This window comes from Cyprinodon tularosa, unplaced genomic scaffold (genome assembly GCF_016077235.1).
Source record: "Cyprinodon tularosa strain WSP-4 unplaced genomic scaffold, ASM1607723v1 ctg1255, whole genome shotgun sequence".
NCBI classification, from domain to species: domain Eukaryota; kingdom Metazoa; phylum Chordata; class Actinopteri; order Cyprinodontiformes; family Cyprinodontidae; genus Cyprinodon; species Cyprinodon tularosa.
In genome coordinates this window covers 13,183-32,588 of record NW_024038065.1, presented here as the reverse complement: position 1 = coordinate 32,588, position 19,406 = coordinate 13,183, and the positions used below count along the sequence as shown (strand labels likewise).

The 19,406-nt window shown below is 35.4% G+C and overlaps 1 protein-coding gene across 2 annotated transcripts; it reads right to left on the bottom strand.

The window, feature by feature from the left end:
• Nucleotides 1–412: 412 nt before the first annotated feature.
• On the bottom strand, nt 413–17,886 carry rundc3b (RUN domain containing 3b). Of its 2 annotated transcripts, none has more exons than XM_038276595.1 (11): nt 17,654–17,886; nt 13,227–13,342; nt 11,115–11,248; nt 10,554–10,639; nt 10,378–10,467; nt 6,428–6,508; nt 5,365–5,539; nt 4,919–5,076; nt 2,777–2,890; nt 922–983; nt 413–846 (listed from the first exon to the last, which is right to left on the bottom strand). In XM_038276595.1, the coding sequence occupies exons 1-11, from the start codon at nt 17,728–17,730 to the stop codon at nt 701–703; spliced, it is 1,239 nt and encodes a 412-aa protein (XP_038132523.1). In that variant the 5' UTR covers nt 17,731–17,886; the 3' UTR covers nt 413–700. The 2 variants fall into 2 exon arrangements, with proteins under 2 accessions (XP_038132523.1, XP_038132522.1); XM_038276594.1 differs by having other exon boundaries at nt 2,777–2,923; nt 17,654–17,884.
• Nucleotides 17,887–19,406: the final 1,520 nt, after the last annotated feature.

The following is a 19,406-nucleotide window of genomic DNA, read 5'->3' as shown; positions in this document are numbered from 1 at the left end:
CAGTTTGATGTCTGTTCAAATGTCTGCTGGAATAAGCCTAAGGCAAATACTGTAAGTGCTGAAGTGAACTGCTAGTGACCATGAATTCAAATGACTTCATACTGATGTCCTGATGCAGGTGTTTTGAGTTTTGCATGTACTCCATTGCAGACATTTAAAAAGAGATTATATATAATTAACCAATAGTTAACCATAAAACTGAAATACCGCATCTTGGTATTTAATGAAAATACATAGGTGCAGGGTGGTTACCTGAGAACAGAATTGTGAGACGATATCAAACAACACTGATGAAAAAAAAGAAACAAAGACAAACATCTTAATTAAAGACCCAGTATTTTAACCAGAGCAGTGCTCCATTTAGGCTGCTTGAAAGTAGCAGCTGATCTGATGTGTTTTGATGAGTATTTGCTGTATTCTCTAAAAATGATCTTTGCAACATTGACACAGGAGATTGGAATTGATACTGCATCTTTAAAATCGATTCACTTTGTTTCCAAAGCTGGGGAGAAATAAAGCTACACAGATAAGCAGCGACATAATTTGAACACTTGACAAAGCTGGGACAATGTTCAGTCTCTTAGTGCCATCAGGTCATCTTCAGCTCACGCTCCACATTCAGAAACAGAAGAAATAATATCAGCATCACTGGCATGAGCAAAGTTCCTGAATTGCTTGATCTGATGAGCCGTCATAAATCCTATGATGGAGTAACACCCGGGCTGCTAAACTCTGTCGCAGCGCTGGCCAAACCCTCATTGGACTTCAAGCTGGCCAGAGATTTATAGCTGGCTACGGAGGTCAGTGAGCCACACAGACCTCTGAGAGATGGCGTTTCCTCTTTACCTGAAAGAAAAAGCACGCACATCTAATGTCCAAGTTATGGTTTAAAGGTCTTTGCTTTTATAAGAGGAGACATGCCTTGTGTGTTTGATGTGAGGCTCATCCCTGCAGACAGCTGCTCCAGACTCTGGAAACTCTTTCTGGAAGAAAATGAAACAAAAACTGTGGCTTAACATAAAATCAAACTGATCCTTTTCCTGCTTTATGTCAAACAGAACTAACTAAGTTATCTTAATTGCTAAATGCAAGTATACCTATAGGTGTTTTGGAGATTTTTTTAAATAATCCAAGTGAAAAATGTAATGATTATGACTATGATTTTGAATGACCTGTGAATGCTCCTAATGATGGTGGTCAGAGGGCCCGGTAGCACCAGTGTATGGCCGCCTCACTTCTGTCAGTGAGCCCCAGGGCAGCTGTGGCTACAATGTAACTTGCCACCATCAGTGTGTGCACGAATGATTGAATGTAATGTAAAATCCTCTGATTTGAAAAAGTGCTATATAAGTACAGGCCATTTACCATTTAAGCGTCCAAAAGTTGAAATTATAACATTTGAGTTAAATGCGGACACTTTAAATGTTACAACAACGTGACATAATGAAGAAATCATAAAAAAGCAGCCAAGGGAGAGAATTGTGTATCAAACAAGGTGTGGTGTAATATTTATATTACTTAAAGACTTAAAAATGTCCAGTTTTTTAGTCAACTGTATACAAGTATCATCATGGTAATTTAGTGTTCCAGAAAATGAGGGATTTGATGCCAAATGTGTGAATCCAACAGATGCCACCTAGAGACAAAAACATATAAGTGTCAGTCCTTGTTATATGATTAGGTTTCAAAATGAAAACTTTGCAAGCCTTAGAATACCATCAGGCCAATTCAACCAATCAGAGAAGGGGATCTGGATGTGCTGGCAGGGAGACAGACACAGAGCTGCTGATGCAGAGCGCTATGATCATCTCCTCCTAAAATGTTTATTAACACTTAAATTAACTTAAAATTTCAAAACCTGCCGGCAAAATATGTTCGATTTTATTATCCTAGTGCCTGCAGTTTGTACCACACACCTGGAGATACATATATCTCCAGTCGCAGGAGAAAGGCCCCAAGAAGCGTCCTGGCCTGAGGCAGCTGCTGCTGCGGATTCCCAGTGACAGCACACCACCGGTATGTGAGGGTCTGGGCGGCTCCAACAGCAAAATAATATAAGGCAGGATTTTTGAGGAGTGCTTTCTCACTTGAAAACATGTTAAAACTACTTTTTACCAACTTTTCACAGCAAATATAGCAAAGCTGCTCTCTACCGCTGAACACAGAAGCAGCAGAAGCATTAGATGCATCTGGACACACTTTACTGGATGCGCTTCAGGAACGTCAAGCTGCTCTGACCTTAATGTGGACAAGCATCACTAAAGAAGTAATAGACTCTTCTTCGCTGCTGAAATTATGTGCAGTGTGAATGTAGCATGATTACACACTGTCCAGTTCAACTTAATTACAATATAGTAGGATTCAATAAATTAGGAAATGCTATTTGTTAAACAGGACATAGATCTAAAATTGTGATGCAATTTGGATCCCATCTTTGTGTAGGAACCCTTTATCATAACGCAAGCATTGGACAAAAGCACAAAGAGACTTTCAAACATGCAATTCTTTCTTAATAATTGTGCATAAAGCCAGAAAACCTTCCACTTTAAACAAAGATTGACGGTGGATTAAGTGTCCTTTTATTGTTTTGTGGCCACCTTAACGATGCTTTCAGTGTTTAAGTTCTGAGATAAGGGGGTTTTGTTCCTTTTGTTAAGTGTTTTAGTAATATTTCAACTGAATTATATTTTAAAAGGAAAATATGGGAATTAATGACATTCTGAGCATGTTTGGTGCATGAATGGGAGGAACTGATGATTTAAAAAATATTACTTACTCCTCCCATTGCCCGGTGCTTTTCCTGTACAAGAGCGTATCCAAGGCAACAGCATTAGCATCCAAGGCATCTGGAGACGGCCACTGATTGGTCAGATGGGCTGTTAATTCCTGCCTGGAACGCAAATCGTTGTTTTTCAGCACAGTCCTGAAAATTAAAAAAAATATATATATAATATAAATATAATAAGTCTAAATAAATATAAATATAATAAATCTGAATTATTTCCATCCCCTTCTAAAATCTTTTGATAACATCCCAAAAAGCCCAGGTTACAAGTCCCAACAACATTTCTAAACATTTCAGGAAGGAATACATGCATCTCTGTAGATATTCAGCTTGTATAGCTCAGCTTTGAATCCATCATGTTAAGGAGATTAAATATTAAAACAAAACGTTCAGTTAAGATTCAGGTATTTTGGTGCTACAAGTGTTTTAAGGATCGACATGTATTTCAACTATAGAGGAAATTTAAAACTAATTTATCCAAAGTGCTGTACAGTGGTTAAAAATATCAAACAAAGACAAACAGAACTTGATAAAAGCAATAAAAACATTAAGTGCATTTTTAGACAATGACCGAATGAGTTTAGGGTTTTAGAGAATGGAAGAGTGAAAGAAATGTGTGAATGAAAATAATCTAATTTAACACAAAAACATTCAGTTCCTTGTATAACCTTTTTGGTTTCACAAGCAAACATATTAGTGTGATATTTTATGTGATAGGCCGACTAAACATAGAGCGCTGCAATGAAGAGGAATGACAACATAGTTTCTCTTTTTATTTAAACAAAAATTTGTCAAGTGTGGCATATGTTTTTATTTGAGCCACTTCACCCTAATATTCCTTAATAAAATCCAGGCCCATTGGACTGTCACCTAAACATGGTTGCAGTCCACTTGTGTGTGTGATTGAATTTTAAATACATCTAGCTGTTCTGTTTCTGTCTCCCAAGCAGCTTTGCTAAAAAAAAATAAGACAACAGCGTAATGAAGAGGGAGAAACACAGCAAATAGATTAGAGATGCTTCTGAGATCTCTAAAGCACAGCTAGGTCGTGAAATAACATGAAAAGCTTCCATCACTTTACGAAGAACTGTTAAACTGTAAAAGCAAGCAAGATAATCCTTTTACCAGACAAAAATAGATTGTGAACTTCAGACATCTGAAGTCAAGTAGCAACAAGAAAAGAGTTTGGAAAGGAAAGCGATAGGAAGTCAGGTATGCCACAAGTAATATGGGGGACACGGAATAAGACAAAAAACTTCACACTTCATCCACAGCGAAACACGGTGGTGTCAGCATCATGCAGTGGGCATGATTTTTATCTTCAGGAGCTGGAAGGCGAGTCATACGTAGTTGATGGGAAGATGAATCAAGTTAATACAGATAAACTCTGGAAGAAACACCCAATTCCAGTTGTCCTGCATCTTTTAGGGATCACTCTGCTTCCTGTTTCTCTGACTGTGATTGACTGTATGTGCTCTCTTCATCCTCTGACATGGGAGCTGGTTCGGAGCTCATCTGCCTGGCTGTGCATTTCCTAGATGAGGCCACCTGTGGAGCTGGTTCACAGTTGCCTTTTGTATCTCTGCTTCTTTCTGTGTCTCTGCTTCTGTCTCCTTGAACCCCAGTCAGCCTCAGCAGATGGCCGCTCACACTGAGCCTGGTTCTGCTGGAGGTTTTTTCATGTTAAAAGGGAATTTTTCCTCTCCACTGTCGCTACAAGCATTCTTGGTGTGAGGGATTGTCTTTGAGTAAATGAGTCAATATAACCAGTTAGTTTTCCTTAGATAGAAAACTTTGAATCAATTTGACTGTATGATCTGGTTGAATTGTCTCTTTAAAGTACCTGGAGATGACATGTTCTGTGAATTGGTACTATATAAATAAACTGGATTGAAACTGAATTGAATTATACGTATTTTTTGTTTGCACCTTTGCTTGTGGTGTGGTCTCTCTTTATTTGTTATGGCACTAAGCCAGTCATAACAAACTGCAGGCGAGTACACAGACCCACAAGGTTCAGAACATAAATGCCAAGTTTGCACTGAGATTTGCTGAAAAGCTCCCCACTGATTCGCCTTCACGCATGCACATGCTTCAAGACACACACGCAAAAACCCTCTGAAGGAGACGCACAGCTGGTTCTGCAGTTCCACTATGATATACTCAAGCTGCTGTTTCTCCAGTGTGTGGGAGAGATGTGTGTCTGCTAGGCTCTGATGAAGGGCTTTGTTGTGTGAAACAGCCTCTGACAGCTGGGCTTCCCGTAGACGAACCAACTCTTCCAGGTAACCCTGAAGTGGGCAAACAAACACAGGCACACAAACATGCCTGTTGGTTTAATCCCAAAGAACACACTGCTGAATTTATGCATATTTGAGACGTTTGTTTCCACAACAGACAAAAAGCACATAAAAGTCACATTTTTGATGCTGTAGGAGCTGGTTTCAAATCTGTGATCTTTACAGAATGTTGGCTCTGCATTTTTAAAAAACATCCAGCTCATCAATATGCATGCTCCTAACAAAATGTCACACCGGCAGGCTAAGGTCATCCAGCCTCTTCAGCACAGAACAACACACCTTCTGCTCCAGAGCCATGCGATACTTCTGCTCAAAGCGTTTGCACTTGCTGAACAAAGTGCTCTGCTCTGTGAAGATTGATGCAGCGGTGGCTGTCTTGTCAGGAGTGCTGCTCTCACTGCCGCTACTTCCCAGAGTCCTCATCTCCTCCTCATCGCTGCTGATGCTGTCTGCACTAAGCAGGGAAGCAAACCCAGCCACACATTAGTATGCATTCATGTCCGGCATACTGACAGGTCTGACCCTTTGTCCAATTCAATCTTCCTCCTTGAAAGCAGATCAAGTGGAGTTTTTTCATTTGCTGGCATGTAAAAGACTGGATTTCTATTGACTTATTTCTTCAAATTGGTCAGCAAAAAGTATTGTATTTTCACTACATTTTAACTACAATAATACAGTTTGCACTGTTTACCATTTATTACATCCTTAACATTTTTTATTTATGCAAAAATATAAACAGTAGCATATTCTTAACACTCAAAATTTTACAAATATAATTTTTTCCATTTCCATTTTCCATTAGGAAAATATCCTTTGAATGTTATTGCCACCCCTAAAATATTCAGAGCAGCAAAGATTGCCATCTGGTGATGGAGTCACATCCAAGACAGTTTAGGAGGCATGTCAGCAAAAAGATCCCCCCCCCCCCCTTTCCATTTATCAGAAATGTAACGTTTAATAAATGTTCCTGAAATTTTAACTGGATGCAAACAAGGATGCCTTTGTGGAAAATATTGGATGAAAATTTTGGTGAAATGTTTCTACTAATATGGGCCTGTTTCTCTGAATGCCTTAGAATATTGTTATAGTGCATTGCTTAATGATCTTTTTGAACTAACGGGGGAATTCCAATTACAATCTAATGGTCTCTGTAAAAAGTTGAAGCAATGTTATTTTTGTTGTTTCAGCTCAATGGTGATTCAACCACATTAAAACACGTCTAAGGTCAACAGTCCTAAATGAGTAGGAATAACCAAGGTACCGGTATTACCAGCAGTAGGGTTTAGTAACTGAACCGTAGTGTCTTAAGTATGTCTGATGCGAATCATTTCAGTGCATATACCTCTGTGTGAACTTCAGGTAAGGGGTGTAGTCGATGACAGCAGGGCAGCTGTCGTCCAGACCCTCCCCCTTTAGACAGAAACTATAAAGAGAAAACAAAATAAAAAATCAACACTGTTTCTTCTGTATCTTTAAATTAAAAAAAATAATTTTAAACTAACTCTAAAACACTGATTATCCTAAAAGATGTCTCTTCACCTGAGTTGCTCCTTCCAAAAAAAATTGTGACAGACAACAAATAAACAAATTACTATAAATTAGAGGTGGGCCTTTATCGGCGTTGACATACTGTGTTAATATCAAACTCTTTCTACTTACATTGCAGTGTCCATATAATCTGTAATACTCCCTGCATGATTTATAATAAAGCTATTTTTATGCATAAATCAAGCAGAACACAATGGCGATATCCGTACTGCTCCACTTGTGAGAGCAAAATCTGTTGGGCTCTTTTTGGCATCAAGACAATTATTTTTATTGCCAAATTGCCAGGCAGGACTATGAAAAAAAACACCAAAGTCTTATCAGGCAATAAAAATATTGCCTTTAATCTATTCCCACTGTTGGTTTGGAAGCTGGGTCTATTCTAAGTCAGCTATTATGACTTTCACGTTGATATTTTAGCAGAAATATTTATCTGGGGGCGGGAACAAATCAGTCTTCCAACCGGTGTAGGCGCACTGTGAAATTATCACATTGAAAGTGACATGCTGACATGGATGCAGCTATAAAGGCGCCAGGTTTGCTTCAGGGAAGTTTCCCAATGGGAACCTCGACGGGACTAAAGCTGTTTGCATCTTGTGAAATGCGGAATTAGTTTACTGCAGGAGTTCTTCCAGTCTCAAGTACCACCTAAACGCAAAGCATCCCTTTGCCAACGTGGAAGATGCCGGCTGGGCCAAGCACTCATGTAGCTCTGGGGAAGAGTCGTGTTCATCAAACTACAATGTTTGAGTGCAACCGAGTCAAGCTCCTCAGCACAGTTCTATCAGTCACTTTAACTAATCTACTTGCTCAGTGGATTGCCACCAGTTGCCGCCATCAGCATGGTTGAAGATGATGGGCTCAAGATTGTTCTCCAAGCGGCTACAGGTCAGTCTTACATACTACCTGCGAGACGAACTATCATTAGAATACATGACCAGCATGCCGTGCAGAAAGCAGCGAAATAAGAGAAGTTTGCTTTAGGTACGTTATGTTGTGTCATTTTAAATTTCATTTAACCAGGACACCACAAATGATTACCACATTAGGTTTGCTTCTTGATGATTGCTTGGGTGAATGTGGTTAAAGTGGGAAGCTTTTTGAAAATGTAGCTTCTGTGGTATTTATTTACCTATTTTATTTCTAGGACTAGAGGTTCATATGATACAAACCTGTTCAAAGATTTACCTTTACTTATTTAGGTAGCAAACATATCATGAATGTCTTTGGCAGAATTGAAAATTAATCTAGATTAATTCCAAGATTACAGTGAGGTTATTCTATAAAAGAAATATATATATATATATATATATATATATATATATATATATATATATATATATATATATATATATATATATATATATATATAAATATATATATATATATATATATGCCCACCACTGCTAAAAATTAAAAAGAGCTTTTACAATTGGTTCAAAAAAAAATTTGTCATTATTTTCTCCTTTTCTTTAAACAGTGAGAGTTTTAGGAGCTTTTGATCTATACATTATACAACAGTAAAGGTAAGGAAATCTGGGTTTGTTTGGGTATTTGTTTTTTATGAACTTCATTATGCCATAAACCATGATATTTAATTAGATTAGATTAGATTAGATTAGATTAGATGAGCTTTATTAATCACAGCACAAATTCACTGGTCACATATTGGCATAGTAATTAAAGAAGGTGCAAACAAGGAGGAAAAATGTGCATTAAGAATAAACAAGCAAGCACTGTATATACAGTATATCGAGATTTATACAGTATATCAAGATAAATAAGAATTAATTTGGACATAAGCTTTAGTGAAGCCAAATGGTAGCGAACCAAATGCTTGATATAAAAGTTGATATAAACTTTATCTCGATAAGGGTTTAACCATGAATTTACTCTGCTCCTTTACATTTTGACTGCTAAAATATGACCAGAGATTCCTTTTAAACAAGTCTATTAGCTGTTAGCTAATAACCAAACCTAGTTAAAGAAGCTAAAAGCGCCCCAATGCTGCCCCAGACCATCACACTGCCACTACACTGAAAGATATCATGAAGATTTTTATGGGCTCTACAGAACGATTTAATATCAATGCTCTGTCCAAAAATGCAATATCCTTTGAAACATTGCATCATTGATTTATCCTGATTATTCTATTGGGAATAAACACATAAGGCTAAGAATGAATTATCTAAATGGTTATTGACTTCTGATTGGGTAAATCATTTAATTAAACATTATTGGACTAAGAAATGTTTTATTTATCTGCTTGGACTTGCATTGTGCATTGGTCTGACTCTGAACCCAATCCAATTACTCTAAATTAGTTAAAAGCTAATTTGACCTCACTCCAAAATCTTGAAGATAAATTTTGGTTCTAAAACATAAAATCTATGCCTAACTGTGACATGGTTGCATCATTTTATTGATCATGATTTTCAAACATTTTTTATTTCTTCTTTGTGTAAATGTGAGGTTAGTTGGTTTGGGTTTCACTAGTTCAGTCAACATTTTTTAAAGGATTTTATTTGACTTGAATTTGAATTATTTTTGTAAATAACTTGTTATATTTTGAATGGAAGATGTGGTGGATTTATTTCATATATAGAGTTATCTGACCATGATTGGAGCTTCATTCACATTTTCATTTGTTGACCTACAGTAACACACAGCAAGTTGGGTGTTATTGTAATTTTATTGCATGTTTTTTGTTAATTTTATGCTTCTGTGACACATTTACTATTATATACAAGGGGCGTTCAATAGGTTATGCCCCTGGCCCACTTCCAGATGTTTGATCAAGCTGAAATTTTGCATGTGGAGAAATTGAAATCTCTATAGATTAAATAGCAAATTACAGCTCTGAACTAATTGTGGTTTCTGATTTACTGGTGTTAAAACTGAGTCAAGTCTGAGTTTTTGCATTTGAAAGGACCCACACAATGGGAGACTTTAGATCAAATGAAAGTAACTTATAGTGATTGAAAGTGTCCCATAATATAACCTTGTTAAACATTTTGCAAGGTCAATTAACGGGCATCATCACCATAAGTTACTTTAATTTCATCAAGTCTCCTGTGGTGTGAGTCCTTTCCAATAGAAAAAAACGGGAACACTGCTCGACACTCAACAGGCTCCATTTAAGACTTTACTCAGTTCAAACACCTGTAAGTCAGAAACCATAAATACTTCAGAGCTGTAATTTGCTACTTAATGTATAGAGATTTAAATAACGTGACATGCAAAATTTCAGCTCGATCAAACATCTGGAAGTGGGTCGAACCTTTATATCGCAGCATCTGTTTGTTTCGTTTTGTTTATGAGTTTATGTCTTAAGAGAGGTAAATGTGTTCTTTGGAGATGATACTGTGGTAACTGCAATATTAGCACAAACAACAGCTATGGCGTGAGGGTTTAAAAAAAATATATTAAAAAATGGAAAAAATCTTTAGCCCAGAAAATGCTTGACAAATCCCAACAATATGATGCTTCTGCAAAGAAGAACAGTAATGCCATCAAAGCAGGACTTTAATATACCGGTAATAAGAGGCAGCAATTTATATTTATTGTGTCATCATTGATTTGGTAAAAAATGAAATCTGATATTTTATATAATTTTTGTGTTATTTCATTTCTTTTTGAAAGGGCGACCAAAAGAGTTTATATTCTTATTTTCCTTATAAAAACACCAAGACAACAGTAAGAGACAATCTCACCAACTAATTATGGGCAGTCAGTCATGATAGGCACCTGAAATCAATGGTGTTAAGGCCGATGAGCGTGTCTGCCAGCAGTCCTGCCTCTTCTACCAGCATGATCGCTCCTTCCTCAAAAAACCTCCTAGGGTCAACACAAACCAGCATTTATTCAGTGCAGGGAATGCAAGAGAAGCAGCAAAATCTTTCTTTTTTTATTTATTTGAAGACCTTGTGGTTTTGAAGTCCTTCAGAGCAAATGAAATGTACTCTGAAAGTCGCTTCTCCATCAGAACAACCCTGATCCATGCTCTGCCCTGCAAAGATGCAGAGAAGAAATGTCACCTCACTTAAATCAACTATAAGCTTAACACATGTATATGTGTATAATATGAAATATCAGTTCATGACTAGGTGTTGACAAAATATAATTTGAGCCATTTGTTTTTATATTTTTAGGGTGTAAAAAAAATATTTTTCTATTTAAAAATAATACAAACTAATAAAAAAAAAGTAGATCAGTCTTAAAGGTGTAGTGGGAAAAATGTAACTTGGTACATATTTTAATCAGTTACATATTATAGAAGGGGATTCCTCCAAAATAACACATGCGTTAAATTCAGCTAAGACAGCAATGTTCTCCATAAACACCAATGATTTAAGTCCTGTTGTTTTTCATTGCTTGTATTGTATATGTTGAATATCCACATGTTTTATGCTGCTGCATCTCTCCTCTAGCTCTCCTGCAGTGTTGGAAAATATAATATGGTGCCTGCATGGTGGGGGCCACACCTTTGCTCTTGATGATCGTACATTTTCCATGCTCTCGATGCTTCGGATGCAGTTATGAGGCACTTTACTGCAGGCCCCTTTTATGTAATCCCAGAAACTCAGAGGACTCTCATAACCAAACCATGTGGTCTGACCTAAGCCAAAAAGACATAAAAATAGGATTTCTTTTATAAAAACATTTTTGAAAGTGGTGTTGCTCAAATAAGAGCATTTAAAAAATGAGATGAAACTAATCCCAGCCTCTTATTTGTGCTAAATTATTGTTGCAAGACATATTGTTTTTAGATAAAAGTAGGACTGTATAGGAATGAGATGGACAGACTCAATTTAAATCTAGATAATTGGATATTAACTGGACTGTAAATTGCCTTGAGTGGACATCTGTTATAAATTATTGTTATATAAATGAACAGAATTTAATTAGATGTCATTGATTTTCCCTCTGTTTCATCTAAAGATTTTAGACCACAACTTGATTATTTCAACCAAATGTGTTTCCTCTCCCATCAGCCAATTAATTTGCTCCATTTAAGGACTAATTCTCAAGACAGTTTATCATTTACCAAGGGAAGTTTAATAATTTTTCAGAAACTATAAACAGTTATTGAAAATTATTTAAAATTTTAACTGTATAAAATTGTCTCGAATTTCCTTTGACTGGTTGCAGTAATTGGGGAAAACTGGGTAACTTAAGAAATGTTCAAAAGTACCGGTATATCAATGATTGCATTTAAATCAGTTACTGTTGTTTATATTGAAATCTGACCAATTTTCTAATTCTACATTTTGGAAGTCAAATCATCTTGGTAAGTCAGTGATATGCAGCCATAATGACACCTCCCACTCATCCGTCTGGATAATATAAACCTTACATTGAGTTGCAAAAGTTACTGCCCATTAATTTTTATTGAATAACAGAACCTCAACAAATCGTGTAATAGAGCAACAAAAAAGTTACGAAGCGGAAGAAATGTGATCTGAAAACATGAAGTCCTTCTTACTGCAGTTGCAGCTGTAAACATTTTTTCTGGGGGCAGGACAGGTCTGGACCAGCTTTGTAAATCAACAGACTGATTTTGTTTTTCATTTTATTTTTTTACCTAAATAGCTCAAGCCTAGCCAAACTGGATGGAAAGCATTAAGAACTATTTTCGTGTATCACCAAAGGTTCTTCATTAAATCTAGATCCATCACATAGGAACACATTAATAATGTTTATCTAAATCATTACATTTTAGCTCTAGCTGTATGTTTAGGACTACCACCCTACCATTGCCCAGCCTTTTGCAGCCTCTTATATATTTTATTCCAATTTCAAACTTTGATTTAGCTCCATCCATCTTCTCACCACATTTTATCAAGTTGCCCAAAGCTCCTTTGCCTGTTAAGGGCAGCCATCCCCACAGCATAATGCTGGCACCACTATATTTCACATCAGCTATATTAGGGATGCACCAATTCACATTTTGTTACTTTAAATGCAAATGCAATAATTGAAATTTTTTGTTTTAATGTTATTTTTGTTACTGTTGCATTTTAAAAGAGCCTGTCTTAAATTTCTGTCTACAAGCATGTATGATGAGTTAGATGAGATTAGTATAAGGCCAGAAAAGGAAATCACAAAAACAGTGAATCATGTTAACAGGATCCTCAAAACAACTATGTAACTATAAGGGTTCAAACTAACTGTATTTATTAAACCAAAGCCACTTTTCTACTTTTTAACTGATTTTTAACCAAACTTAACATTTATTATAGAAATTTAATAAATAAATCTGCTCCAGTGGTTCAGGCCCTTTTCACTGATACCCCATATAAAGTGTTCTTTATTATCAGGACCCATACTGGTATTATTTTCAAATTAGGGCATCCCTTCCTCCACATGTTTGCTGTTTTTATTGGGAAGCTTGTGGCAAACTGCTGAAGGCACTTAGGTTACTGCTGGTTTAATCACAGATATGCCAAACAACTTAATATTGACAGCTGAGGCTATTGTGAGGAAAACTTTAAAAGGGTGAAGCGGTAATAATTAGATTAATTAAATTTACACACTGCACTGTACACAAACAGCCTCTATCGGTGTCTTCCCTCTGTCACATAAGCTTTACATGCCTTTGAGCCGATGACTGAGGATGTGCTCCAGGATGGACACGAAGTTAACAAACTCTGGCGAAGAGTCGTCGATGGTTTCAAAACAAGAACGATCCAGCAGGGTCTTCACTGAAAACCTGAACAGAAAGAGGACAAACACATAAGTATGTTACTAATCTATACATAACCTCCATTAAAAAAAGGACCAAAATCACTCAGATTAGTAATGCCAATACAATTATCTCAGTTTAAGTAGAATAACATGAATTAATTTACATGTTGATTTTTCCACAACAGCAGCATAAATGTCTTAAATAATCTCCTGTGATGAAAACAGCCTCGCTGTGCAGCACAAACCGACTGAGTTTAATCTGATTGGAACTAATTACACAGGAAGGACATTCAGCACACAGGGCAACCATGTGTTTCCGTGTGTTTCTGCATGTGCACAGTGAATCCTGTCAAACTGCGTGTAGCCGTGGACACTAACTACATAATCTAACTTTAAATCTCGCTCTGCATCTCGCTGTCCTCAGTGTTGCTTAGCAACAGGATGACGATGGATGGTTAGCTTCCTGTTCAACACCTGATAAACTTCACCTATAATCGACTTTCAGAAACCTTAAAATACCCTGTTACAGATCTTTCCATTCAGAATCCTATTTTTCTTAACTGTAAAACATTAAGCCTGCTTTAGTCATTTGAGTAGTTTCATTTTGCATTAGTTCAAATCTAATAGTTTTTTATATTTTTTGAGACTACATAATATTGCAATAAAAAATAAAAAAAACACTTGATGTTTCTGTTTCTTTTTAAGTCCTGTATCTTTTACTAACATTTGTAAAATGGGCAATAAATAACCACTCTGCCTGCCTGTATCCATTGAAGGATGGTATTTTTTATAATCTCTGCATTCAATATAAACTTTTGCAGCCTCCATTAAAAAAAAGCAGATCTGGACAGGTAAGCAGCTAATCAGTGTTATTTCAGTATGACGTTCACAAAGCACATTTCACTGTGAGGGAAATTCAAAACCTGGTTTAGAAAACAGCACATTTATTATCTCCAATGCAATGTCATCTACCTTAATTATGCTTTTTAATCAAGTCAGAAGTTGTGCAGCGTTGACCATATCCTGACCAGCACCATATGCTGTAAGACACACATAAGGAGCTGATAATGGACTCTATTGAGAGGCAAATGTTTGCTCCAGTAATAATAAGAAGTGACACAAAACAAGCAAGCTTCTAAAGATCACTTAAGGCAACTTCAAGACTTCTTAACTGGACTTATTTTTTTTCAAGGATTGATGGAGGTTCCATAACATCGAAGGTATGTGTCCAGATGTGTTGCGCAGATGTTAAGAGCGCCTATTTATTTCTTGGAAATGTAATCCAATGTTTGCTAGTTCTTCACTCTATTTCAAAAACACATTTCTGAATATATTTCCAAATAATTTAATAAATCTTCAGATTATCTTATATTTCATTATACAATTTAGCTGATCGTGTGTGTTCACAAGCTCACACTAGAAGCTCCTTATAACTCAGAAAAATAATGCATTTTCTATACGATCATCATTTTTGCATACAATTATTATCAAATTCTTAAATTATTATTAAAGAGCATTTTGAAGGTTAGAGCGTCACTTTTATCAGTGTTTTGAAAAATATGAAAGGAATTTGTTTTTTTTAGTTCCTATGTAAGGTGCCAAAATTTTTTTTTTTTTCTTCTGTCATTTAAAATCTTAAAATAGAAAACATCAGAATCTACCAAAAGAAAATGTATTTTATTTTTTTTATTGAAATTAGGACAATATAAACTAAGTAATATGTCAGTTTTATGCATCAATATAAATATAAGCACGTAGGGACAATAAACATTAAACAAGACAATAAACTGAGGAGCTCACACAACACATAAAAATACAAACAGCATGAATTTACAATAAACGCAATTCTACAGTAACAGGGAAACAGACAATCTACATGTGAACAGATAGCTGGTTAGTTTTCAACAAATTTTTCAGAGAGTTTTTTAAAGTTGGAGTAAGGGTGACAGTTCCTGACATGACCTGGCAGCAGATTCCATAACTGCATATCTCAGATGGAGCAGCAAGTCAATTTAAAATTAAAATTAAAAACAAGTAAGGCATCCATGAATATCTGATAACTTCAAAATGGCTTTGTTGGGCTACTGTATAAAGCCTCGAGCTCAACGCTATTTCTGACATATTGAATTTAAAAAGTTTCCCGGATGGGAAGCAAAATGTCTTCAAACTTGGAAAGAAAGTCCTTTGGATTGTTATTTAACTTTTTTGGAAAGTTGCTCATAGGTTTTGGATAATCTAGACACCACCACTTATGAGTAACTTACAATTAATGTATGTCAAGGATCAGCCACCATAGTATACAGACTCTAAAACATGTTGTTTGCTGAAATAACAGCCCTCTCAGAGCAGTAAGGAAGCAAAAACATTATAAAATAAATACATTTTGCATCTAAGGGTTAAAAAAAAAACAACTTTGTAAACATGCTCTATCCCATTGGGGTTTAGTAGGTATATTTATTAGATGTTCAAGAAATATACCATGCAGTTAAACTCTGCAATAATATATATTATTGCAGTCATATTTTTTAGTTCAAGCATAAGAGCATTTTTTATAAATGAACTGAGAAATGTATCACTAGATTAACTGATTACTACTATAACTTTCTGCTGAAGCCCCAGAACAATTTTGAAAAACGAGAGATCCAAATCCTGGTTTTGTTGATGAGGATTGAATTCTTTATCAGGATAGAAAACAGTTGATCCCCCGTCCATGTATCTGATTATCAGAGATCTTGAGTGTTTGCATTCACCAGGTAATGCAGGGGGGTTGTGAGATTTTGTCTGCAGAACCAGTGAATAGTCGGATAGAAAAAGGTGTTTTTATACATAAACTATATATCTATATATCTATCTATCTATCTATCTATCTATCTATCTATCTATCTATCTATATATCTATATATCTATCTATCTATCTATGTAATTTGGCTCACTTATAATGTCATTGTCTGTATATTTACTTGTTTGTTTTGCACTGTCTTGTGATAACTAAATCTTAGTTGTCTTTAGCTGTAACAAAAACAAACATCACAGAAAGGCCATCTGAATAAATTGCTACAAATTAGACTTTTGCATAAACTATTAAAGAGCACCCAGGAGAAATAAGTATAAAAAGTCAATGTGGTTCCTTTTAAAGAGACGTGAAGCTGCTGAATTAGTACCTATAGTGTGTTAACCTACTCTTTTACACTCAAATTATTTACTCTTTTATACGCTTTTAATCATCTAAGTGCAAACATTTAGCCTTTTGATTCTGGTGTGTGGAAGCAGAGATGTACCCTGTTGGAATGCCCATCATCCAGTCTTTTCCAGCATCTTTTCTTTGCTCTGTTTTTTTTTTTTTTGCCCCGAGACAGTCAGCATTAATGAGGACTAATGTGGAAGCAGGACATTTTTGGCAAAATATCCACCGTCAGTGAGCTGCAGCCTGCTTTAATTATGTTAAAGCTCAATTCTTAAAGAAACATTCACTGATGCAAAAGTTGCTTCTTATCTCCTAAGCATGTCTCTAAACATGGCTAAAATGCTACATTGTCAGGCTTGTTTTCAGATGAGCTATTGTCAAGACAGAATAAACAATCAACGCTTTCCTTTATGATTTCGTTTACTGTCAAAAACATTCATCAGGGACTGGCTGTCAGTCAATAACTGACATGTCAGCAGCACTCAAAGGGCCATACATCAATTCTCTCTGAACTCCAAGCTTTGATCAGTAAATAACAAAGACAAGCTAGACAAGCAGATGACAAGCCTGTGCGCACCTCAGCAAAGTTCATATAAATGTAGGTCTGTTTATTTAAATAAAACTCAAAAGCTGTGCTGCAAAAATGAATATAATTTTTTGTTGTTGCATATTTCTTAATAATATATTCAATTAAATGTTGCTCTTATGGGTATATTATTTTTAACAATGTCAAACTATGATTCAGACACTGACCACTAATTAAGTTGATTGTTTAGTTAAATACAAAAATAAAAATAAATAAAAAGTGTGCCATCTGCAACATCTTTCTGTATGTTGGATCTGTCAATCTATAGCTTCACTGGGCTGAGTGTGAAGGTATAAGAACAAAAATATGAATGTATGATAAATGTTTAATGAAGAAGGAAGGAGGATGCTGTGAATGAGAAAAAAATTGGATGACATTAAGCTGTTCAGCACAGACAACCCACCACATACCTACTTTCCATGTCTAATTAGACCTCTGCATTGACTCAGAAGCTTTGTTTGGAAGAGGATGTAGAGATATATGAGATATTTCTAGATATAAAGCAAATCCCTTGATTAAAAAAAAAATTTGAAGCCATCTTTATCATGAAGTGTAGAATCATCTACCTGCACACTGTGAGCAGGTTCCTCTTCTCCACCACGCCGCTCCTGGCCGCTCCGCGCCTACGGCTGAGCGACGCCATCCCCACCGGCGGCCCGGCTGGTGTCTGCGGCGCTACGCTGACCCACTTTGCTGCCTCTGAACGAGGACAGGAGCGCTGGTTCCGTCGCTGCAGAACGGCAGAGCTGGAGATGCTCTGGTGGAGGAGGACAAAACAGAAAACTGACACGAGAGATGCATGGAGCGCCTCCTGTTGGCTCTTTCAAAATAAGAGTCTGAACTCTACCAAAATATGCTTCCATTGCTTATTTAAAGAATACGCGTTTAACAATAATGAAAATAGTAGTAGTACTAACAAAAATATTCTTAATAATTTTTTTTAGGAAGAAGTTAAAGTGAGGAATTCTTGACTAATTAAAAATGGACATTATTTCAACGCTTGGTTTATGGTAAATGTGGGCCTATATTAGGCATGTTTATTTCTTTCTTTTTAGGCTTGGTGTATTCATTTTGATAACAGTAAACGATTTTTTTTTTTTTTTTTTTTTTTGGACTGGCTTTAAATGCTTTTTAAAATTCTTAGGTCAATATAGAGAACTAGAGCGCCATCTAGTGGTTTCAGGTAACCAAGTCGCTGTACCCTTATATTTGGCTTTTCGTTTCCTACCTAGACACAGTTGAATTTCAGAATTATTATTTACTATTTGACATTTCTCTAATTTATGTTTTCTCCCTGTAGCAAGAAGAAATAGGCTACTTTAGAAAATAAAGTTTTTTTTATTTTTATTTCCGTAATCTTATTAAATATCTTATATAATCTTATATATATATATATATATATATATATATATATATATATATATATATATATATATATATATATATATATATATATATATATATATATATATATATATATATATATATATATATATATATATATAATTATAATTAATTGTATTTCATTGTTTTGTTCTTTTTTTTTAGTAATCCTAAAGTGTCTTCCTTAGAGGCAAAAATGCTGGAAACTCTTTATATTATTATTTGCCTAAGACGTTTATTAGACTTTCCTGTAACAATAGCAAATTGTAGTTCTTTTTGCTGTTTTTAAATTGAATAATTTTCCCTGGTGATAACATCACAAAAGGCTATTTATTATAAAATTTTTTCTTACTTTCTTTAGCTCTTTTCTGAGACATATTTTAACTGGTAATGTGGGGTTAATGCAATAGAAAATTTGGCAAAACCCTGAAACATAAAGTTTGATCCTATGATGTAAAGCTTTTAAACTCATTGTGCAAAAGAAAGAAAACAGAAGATTAATTATATATTAACTTGTAAAGCTCAAAAAGGCGTATTAGACACTAACTAAACATTATGAAATACACTAAATTACTATTGTATTCTGAATACTTTTTATATCAGTTTTTGTATTGTTTTGATCAGATTTACATTTGATTAAATACTTTCTTTTCCTTTTACTTTGCACAATTGTTTTAATAGTTCTGTTGCTGTTTAATATAACCAGCAACAGAATATTCAGGTCATATTTAACATTACAATAATTAATAATTTGTAGGCTACCTATTTAGTGTGTGTTGTGAAAAAACAAACAAACAAACATCTGTTCCAAATTACCATCTATTTTTAGACCTGTTTCATCGTATGGCCGTTTCATTAAAAAAATGTTCCTCTCCTGTTGTATCCGATTTCCAAAACGTAGATTTTTCTGGCCTCTAACCATATCTATAGCAGGCT

Bases quoted from the DNA above. Each gene is read 5' to 3' on its own strand.
- rundc3b (XM_038276594.1), bottom strand. From the start codon at position 17,730: ATGGCGTCGCTCAGCCGTAGGCGCGGAGCGGCCAGGAGCGGCGTGGTG. The intron at 5,540-6,427 runs GTATATGCACTG...TTCCCTGCTTAG, and splicing joins TACCTGAAGTTCACACAGAG to TGCAGACAGCATCAGCAGCG. The intron at 2,924-4,918 runs GTGCGTCTCCTT...TTTAATTTTCAG, and splicing joins GTGGAACTGCAGAACCAGCT to GACTGTGCTGAAAAACAACG.